The following is an 8,542-nucleotide window of genomic DNA, read 5'->3' on the forward strand; positions in this document are numbered from 1 at the left end:
ATGATACAACAATAAACGGGACATATCCCGCAGCTCGAGAAAATAAAAAGTCTCCCTAATACAAGAAGACTTATATCAAGATGCTAAAATAAATGCAAGAGTTGCACTTGTCTATATATAAAAAACTTAATCTTGTTAATAGCCTCTATTACAGAAAATTGATAATCTTCAAAAATAAGTTTGTTCCTAGACATGCAGTAGACTGTAATTGCTATAGCGAGACAACAACGAAATTTTTCTTGAACACCTGATGTGAATCTACCCCTAATTAAATGCACGGCAAAAAAGTGAAACGCCTGCGAAAATGAGTCAAATCATAAATGTAAACCCAAATTTGGAGACAATAAAACAACAAAAGAGCATTTGACTCGGTCTCATTTAAACATAAAAAGTAAAGGAAACCCTCGTGTAAAAAAGCAATTTTATCAAGAATAAATAACCGATTTTTTTTAACAGTCATAGAATGAAAAATATATTATTTTAACAGTCATAGAATGAAAAACATATTAGAAGGGATTGATACTCTTAATTCATTCATAGGTGATGGTCCCAATATCAGAATGTGAACGTGAACCAATCCATCATCGCCGCTTCTTCTCTCCCTCAATTCATGAGTACAATTGTAAATGACTATCGTCGTTATTTTGAACATCTATTTTTATTGTTTAAATTTAAAACAACTTACATTTTTATTTATTTATATTTACGTTTGAATGTTTTGAATTTATAATTTAAAAGTACACTTAAATTTAGAAAGAAAACATATAATATAAATTATATATAGGAACAATGTAATTTTACATCTAATTACAAATCATATTGAAATTAATTATTTTAAAATTAATAAATTTATCATACATGCACTACTAATTTCTTTAGTTTTTTAATTTATCACAAAAATAATTAAAAAATTTATTAGTAATTATAGATTATATTTTAATTATTTATTTTACTGATAATGATGTTGGTAATTTCTAAAGTTATTCTTAGAAGCTCACTCACTGACTTCACTTTAGCAGACGAGGGTCTGAGTGAGGTGCTTGTTGCGTTGTGGGGAAGACCCCTATTCATTTCGTAATCGCAGAACATTCGAACCAGAGAAGAGAACGATGACTATATGGAACTACGTCGTCACAGCTCACAAACCCACCAACGTCACCCACTCCTGCGTCGGCAATTTCACCAGTCCTCGAGACCTCTATCTCATCATCGCGTATCTACTCATTCTCTTTCCTTTTCCTAGGGTTCCTTTCTTCTCTTTCATTTTCGTCTCCACTTATTTACCCTTTCACTTCGTTTTTCTTCCAGGAAATGCACGCGCATCTAGATTCACCTGCTTTCTCCCCAAGGCTTGCAGGTTATTTTGCATACCTTCTGGTGCGGGTTTTGTGATATTCACCTCTTTCTTAGGTTTCACTTTTGAGTGTTTACATATCTGCATGTGATTATATTTTTGTTATAATTTTGCTTTATTTGTAGTCCTAGGGTATTTGATTTCTAGCTGTAGTTTGAGATCTGATTTTGTATCGAGTAATGCCCTTCCTAGTGGTAGGAGAATATTTCTCACTTCGTTTAAATTGTCTTAAATCGAAATTTTTACATATGCAGAGCATTTATTGAAGCAAAGTTTGGATTATGATAACTACAAGTGCAAAGGGCATCTTTCTGTGCTAGTTATGCTATCTGTAATCGGTTTATAGTATGTTTCATTGGCTTTTTGGTATTGCAAGAAATTTTGGTTTTGTTCGTGGTTATCAACAAGGATACATTTACCAGCAGAAGTTTAGTCTTGTGAACATAAAGTTGAAATGGGTGAAAGATAGGACATTGGATGCTGTTGTTACTGGTCAGAGGGATCTTAAGGCAGTTGGGATTCTTGTCTCCATCATTTATTCTTCTTCTGAATGCTGCCTTCCAATTTATCATCTTTCTCGCCACCGTGGACAACTTGGTCTTCCCAGTGACCTCAAACTTTCCACCTTTATAAGAAGATATCCCAACATATTTAATGAGTCCTCTTTTCTTGATAGTGGAGGCTCTCCTGTTCCGTGTTTCAGTTTGAGTCCTGAAGCCTTGGAGCTCCATCATGAGGAAGTCAACATCCTTCAGCAAAATCAGTTGGAACTCAGGGATAGGCTGTGCAAACTGCTTATGCTCACAAGTGATAGAATCCTTCCACTACAAACCATTGACCAGTTAAAATGGGACTTGGGTTTACCATACGATTACCAGCATTCTTTTGTTCCAAATCATCCTGAAAGTTTCTTATATGTTCGCCTTCCTGATGATCGTATTGGCCTGAAATTGTTATTTTGGGATGACAAGCTTGCCATCTCAGAGTTACAGAAGAATACTTCTCTACAACAAAAGGCAGAAGACATAAAAAATGGATCCTTAGAATTTCCAATTAGTTTCACCAGGGGTTTTGGTTTGAAAAGAAAATGCATGGAGTGGTTGAAAGAGTGGCAGAAACTCCCTTATACTTCACCTTACATCAATGCCTCTCATTTGGATCCCCGTACTGATGTATCTGAGAAAAGGATAGTTGGAGTCTTCCATGAGCTCCTTCATCTCACACTCCATAAGCAAACCGAGCGCAAGAACGTTAGCAACTTGCGTAGACCCTTGGCCTTACCTCAGAAGTTTACTAAAGTATTTGAGCGTCATCCTGGTATTTTTTATATTTCCAAGAGGAGTGATACCCAAACAGTTGTTCTTAGGGAGGCCTATAATGGTCAGGAACCTGTGCAGAATCATGCCCTTGTACAAATTAGAGAGGAATTTGCAAGCCTGTTGAAGAAAGGGCTATTGGATAGGAGTAAGGGTGTATACAAAAAAAGCAGACACACTAATTTGGTGGAGGGTTTGAGAAAGGAGGTTTGCATTGCTAAAAAAACTAACCAGCTTAGTTCTGAGGATGAATCAGATTCCATGTTTTTCTGAATATGATTCGGATGGCCCTCCACAAAACCCTTGCTGATATATGTGAATGTGATATTTCTCTTTAGCCATTATGTTAAAGTGGTTTGGCTTAGTGACAATCTTGAAATCTGGCCTAGATGGGGGATGTTTGCATATTACTATTTTTCACCCACTTTTGCCTCTTGTGAAGATCTGTCAATAACCAAATATGTCAACAATGCTGTCTTCTTAGCAAGGGTAAAATTAATTGAAAAATTAGCTAGAAGTCGATAAGTTAGCTTATTAAATTAGAATTGTCCGATAAAATTATTTGTTAAAAATATAAAATGATAGAAAAATAATAATATCGTGATTTATTTAAAAAGAGTAATAAGAAAAATGAATAAATAAATTAAAGATAAAAGCGAAAGAAAATATAAAAAGTTAGAAATTAGAAACAAGTATTTTAAAAAACATTAATAGCGTTTTAAAAAATATTAGAAGTGATTGAAAAATTACTAAAAGAATTTGTTTATCAAATTATTAAATGAGTTTTTCAAATAATAAAAAAAATTAAAACTAATTAAAATATTTTGTCCAACACACTCGTTCTTCTCAATCACAACTGACTTGTCAATTTTTAATATTACAATTTTGTAGATGACCAGTTAAAAATTAATTTTTTGTGAACACAATTTAAATAAAGGTCCTTTCATCCTCTTAATTCTTAAATCAATTTTGATCTTATATTAAATATTTTACAATAATATTCAAATATTAGTGATTGGCGTAATAAAATACTTAAATCTAAATTGTTCTTTCAATTTTTATCAATTTGACCTACCATTTCAACTTATTTTCACAACATTGTTCTTTGTTTATAATAACTTTTATTTTGACCATCAATGGATTTTGAAAATAATTTTTTTTCTTAAAAGATTATTACATCAACAGATCAACTTAACACTTACATGGCAAATATGTTGAAATTAAAATAATTAAAAGACTTGGTGAAATCAAAGTGACAAAGTCCTTCAATGATTGAAAATCAACTTGGTTTACCATTTTTTCAATGACCAAATTTGTCTCAAAAATCTTTCGAATAACATTTTTTAATATTCAACCAAAACTTTTGACCAACGTTAAAATACTTCTTGATATTGGATATCAAATCTGACCAGATTTTTTTATACTTTAAAATTCACTTGTTAACATGGCACTTAACAGAACTGCAACGTATAAATAACTTGAAAGCAAATATTAGGAAAATGATAGCGTTTCATCCATCTTCTACACAGATTAATATAAAATCAGTGCAACCTTGTCAACTCTTCTACTCTCTTGCATAACTCCTCTACTGAAACGTCCACTGCCTTGGAAATTTCATCCATCTTACTGCGGTTAAGATCGAGAAATGATTCGATCAAATCTCCATCTAAAAAGTTTCTGGCTTCAACAGTTTTCTTCTCATTGTTAAATGATCTCCATTGCTCATGGCTGAGCCCTCCAACGCCTTTAATTACCTTCCTCAAATTTGACTGAAGTTTCTCCAAGAAAACATATTGCTCATGTGGAAGAGACGCAATTACCCCAATAACACCATTAATGGTGCCATAGATAACAGTTGGAATCTGGCCCACATCAGAATCTGGCAAGCGCATAACAAGGGAGCCATGCCGGAACCGATTGACAAATTCTCCTAGGTGATACTCACCAACCACTTCAAGACGACCTCGCTCTTCATCAGTAGCACCTTCACTATTTTTCCGAACAGTGAACAGATTAAAACTGTTTTCTGACCTAGGTATATGTCATCATCAACGATTTCAACGGCTGACATCCAATTTGCATTGTAGTCACGAGCTCTTTCCTCAATAGCACCTTCTTCATGCTATCAATAAAGAACAATTTATCATTCCAAAAGAATGTACTCATTATATATACAAAAATCAGTTATTCATCCAAAACACTAAGCAGAAGAACAGTTGAAATTTAACAAAACCAGACAGAGACTAGTGTCACAACAGTTTAAAATTTACCTTGTAGATTAACAAGGAAATTGACTTCATCCGATCACCAACTACAATAAAATCTCCTCTAGTTTGCACATAAAGTGCTAGGATGTGTCCATGATGTCCACATTCAGACTGCAATTCATGAGTACCATCATCCCATAGCACCCACTTATACAGATGAATTTTTTGATTAATAGCAGCAAGCAATTTACCATTAAATGCCATCAAGCAATAAACAGCTCCTTTTGTCTCTTTCTCGGCAATTAGTTGTAGTTTTCCATCTTCAACAGCAAAAACAAGAATTCTTCCCTACATGTTTTAAAAAGGCCAAAGGAAGCAGGATATCAGAAGCTTTGACTAGAACAATGCTGAAAAAATACAAATTTCTCAACTTACTTTGGTTGGTTCATTTTCCTCTGGCAGTACATATGCAGTTCCAACACAGTAATACACATTATTGTCATCTGAGAAGGAGCAGCTAATTATGAAGCAACCATACTCATTGATATGAACTCAAAAGTCTGGTCATCCAGCAAGCGGACAAAGTGCATTTCTGAGTCTTCACCACTAGCTGGGTTGTATTTCAGACTACAAATAGCAAAAGTCCTAGATTGCTCCTGGTGGCAGATACGTCGTGCGTGCTCCCCCAGCGGAATAGAGCGAATATGAAGTTTTTGTATATCATCAATAGTGCCAATAGTAAGCTCACCTTCTTTTGCAATTGCCAAACTGTTTCAGTTATTAACAGTAGATGAGTGTCATCACCAGTAAAAGATTTTACAATAAATTGTACAAGATCCAAGAACAGCACAAGGGGATATGTAAACAACTCTAGTAAGTCAAACTAACAAAGACCAAGATACCTGTCTGGAAAAGCAGCAGAATTGAAAGGACACATGTGACTCACTTCCTTCAGATTCACATTACTATAAAGTAATTTTTTGTTACTACTATAAATTACAGTTGGCCGATCAGATGCAGCAAATACATGAGTAGTATTTTTGGAGGAGAAAGTCCGCAGTGTTATAGGTTGTGTCCCTAGAGATACCTTTTTCCTATCTGTTAATTCACCGGTACTAATATTCAACATAAAGTTTAAGAGATGGCCATCACCGAGGGCACATAGCAAGTACGATGTCTGGAGGATAAAATGAAAAAAGCAACACACTTTAATAAGATGTTTTTAAGAAGGAAACTACCATTAAACTTGTGACATTGAAAGTTAAGCAATGCCTCAATTTAACATGAGCATAAGAGTAAAAAGATATTAATGTTGCTGGTCTAGTATATTCCTCACAACTGTCGCACATGTAAAAATCCAAAATCTCTACTTCAAAAATAGAACTTACTAGAAATAAAGTAAGAAAGCAGAATGCCAGAATCAAAAAAATAAAAGCAAGTACAAAAAATGACTCAAGGAAAACCTACCCCTTCAAAGGCACAAAGAAGAACAGAACGAGGTATGATCTCCCCTCCTAATTGTTCCTTTGTGATGAGACTCAGATCAGGAAGAGAAAAAATTCTAACACTTATGTCTGTCCACATTCCAACTGCTGCTAGATTACTGTGATTGGGGTTTTCACCAATGGGATTTATGTCCAGGCATGAAATCTCATACTCTAGCTGGGCATGCTTTACTTCCTGTAATATGCCATCTCCAATTTCAAGGTAAACCAAATGCCCTCCTCCTGTGGCCAACAAAACCTGTGTCCAAGTGTAACAATAATTATCAATTTAATTGCAAACTCAATATGTATTGTCATAATAAAATCCAACAATATGTGCATAGTGTAAAAGTAATGCAATAGATTGAAGCAAATTCTCTTAAATGGTAACGTTAGTAGAGCTTGATTGGATACCATACCAAAACTACTCTGATGGAGATCCAGAAATAAATATCAAAGGCCAAGTTTTGAAGTTGAAGCCAAGCACAACATTTATTTGGCCAGCATAAAAAATACTGATACTTCTGGTCAAAATTGTTTCTAGTATTTCTAGACGAATTAAACAAAATTATGTTTGGCTGAACAGTCTTATATTACTTTGTAGACTGTAGTCTGTAGCTTTAAGATATCAGAATCTGGAGTTCTCCACCCTTTGGAGGAGTCTTTCAGTGATGGAAAATCCTTTCAACTTTTAAGGAGTTAAAATGAGTAAAATATACATTGTCACTGGGTCATTAACCTTTTTTAGCTTTAACTTTCACTGTTATTGGATTATTGTTTTATTTTATTAAAAACATAGGGCACAATAAATATTACAATACCTGAATTAAAATATCAAAACAAAAAAAAGAAACAAATTTATCGTTATAAAAGACATTCTTATTCATGTAGAATATTTTATTATTGGAGTTTCACTGAACACCAAAAACAATCCATGGAGAATCAAAGAACATGATTCTTTAAGTAAATGAAATGATGGAAGCAGGCATTAAAAAACTACAGCCTTCACACCTAACTAACATTTACTGTACCTTCAGGAAATCTGTCTTTCATGCTTATAGCCTCACTGAACACCAAAAAACAATCCTTGAAGAATCAAAGAACATGATTTTCTAAGTAAATTAAAAATTGGAAGCAGGCATTAAAAAACTAGAGCCTTCACACCTAACATAAACTCAAAGGAGATATTCATCTTTCATGCATACAAAAAAATTCCATACAACCAATGACAAATATTTACAATTACTAATTCAGCATCCCTTCAACTGTCTTCCTCCTTTTATCTTTAAGAATTAACCCAAGGTAGCATTTATTACTTATCAGGATTGCATTCTACTTCAATGATCTTATAGCTTTCTAAACACAATAATTTCACCCAAATGACTCTGGCAGCTAATAGCAAAACAGGGGCTCAAGCCATATTAAAATTAATGATAAGGAGCTTTTCATATGTCACTATTTCCATTGCCCTGATAGCTAATGTACATCAAAATTATTTCCATCGAAACAAGTAGGAGGGGGAATGTGACAGACTCAGATAAGCCACATTGACGAGGGAACCCATTGCAATTAAAAAACCACTAAAAAAATATCGCCTATAATTTTTTAAAATAATGTTTTTGTAAAGCATCCAAATCACACCTGGGTAGCGTTTGCCGTAGCTACATTTACTGAATAGCCTGATGGTGCATGCCATTCATTCCGAAGCTCTCTAGGGTTGGAGCTGACCAGTCTCACAGAGCTTGAAGTAACCTGTAAAGCTGGTTTATTAGCTAATGGCAGGTGACTGCCATAAAACAAAATAAAAATAAACTAAAAAAGCATACAAGAGTACAGCAGAATAGCATCAATTTAAGGCATCAATTTACAAAAATTAATCAAACTAACAAAAAAGGAGCATACAAAACTTAAGCTTACAAAAGAAGCTTCAAGAATATTAACACTTTATATAAGTTCAGGTACCAGGGTAACAAAAATTCCTTTAAAACCTTAAATTCATGCCTCACAAAATCATTAAAATTCACTATATTTTTAGTTTTTAAATCTCATAAATGTTTTTTAATTTCAAATTGAGATCTTTAATCTTTGATTACTCGGGTTCAAAATGTATTTTTTTAGAGTTTTACATAAAAAGAAAAACAAATTATTTAACATAAACCAATCCATCATCGCGCTTCTTCT

At 33.7% G+C, this 8,542-nt stretch overlaps 1 protein-coding gene and 1 pseudogene across 2 annotated transcripts; one reads left to right on the plus strand and one right to left on the minus strand.

Annotated features, from left to right (window-relative positions):
• Positions 1-1,001: 1,001 nt before the first annotated feature.
• LOC100776008 (protein WHAT'S THIS FACTOR 9, mitochondrial) lies at positions 1,002-3,129 on the plus strand. Of its 2 annotated transcripts, none has more exons than XM_006592210.4 (3): positions 1,002-1,213; positions 1,309-1,377; positions 1,609-3,129. In XM_006592210.4, the coding sequence occupies exon 3, from the start codon at positions 1,702-1,704 to the stop codon at positions 2,941-2,943; it is 1,242 nt and encodes a 413-aa protein (XP_006592273.3). In that variant the 5' UTR covers positions 1,002-1,213; positions 1,309-1,377; positions 1,609-1,701; the 3' UTR covers positions 2,944-3,129. The 2 variants fall into 2 exon arrangements, with proteins under 2 accessions (XP_006592273.3, XP_006592274.3); XM_006592211.4 differs by having other exon boundaries at positions 1,309-1,357.
• A 932-nt stretch (positions 3,130-4,061) lies between these two features.
• The window catches only part of LOC100795154 (DNA damage-binding protein 1-like), a 16,890-nt pseudogene continuing 12,409 nt past the window's right edge, over positions 4,062-8,542 (minus strand).

Source organism: Glycine max, chromosome 12 (genome assembly GCF_000004515.6).
Source record: "Glycine max cultivar Williams 82 chromosome 12, Glycine_max_v4.0, whole genome shotgun sequence".
NCBI classification, from domain to species: domain Eukaryota; kingdom Viridiplantae; phylum Streptophyta; class Magnoliopsida; order Fabales; family Fabaceae; genus Glycine; species Glycine max.

Excerpts from the sequence above, each read along its gene's own strand:
- LOC100776008 (XM_006592210.4), top strand. The coding sequence starts at position 1,702 with ATGTTTCATTGGCTTTTTGGTATTGCAAGAAATTTTGGTTTTGTTCGT.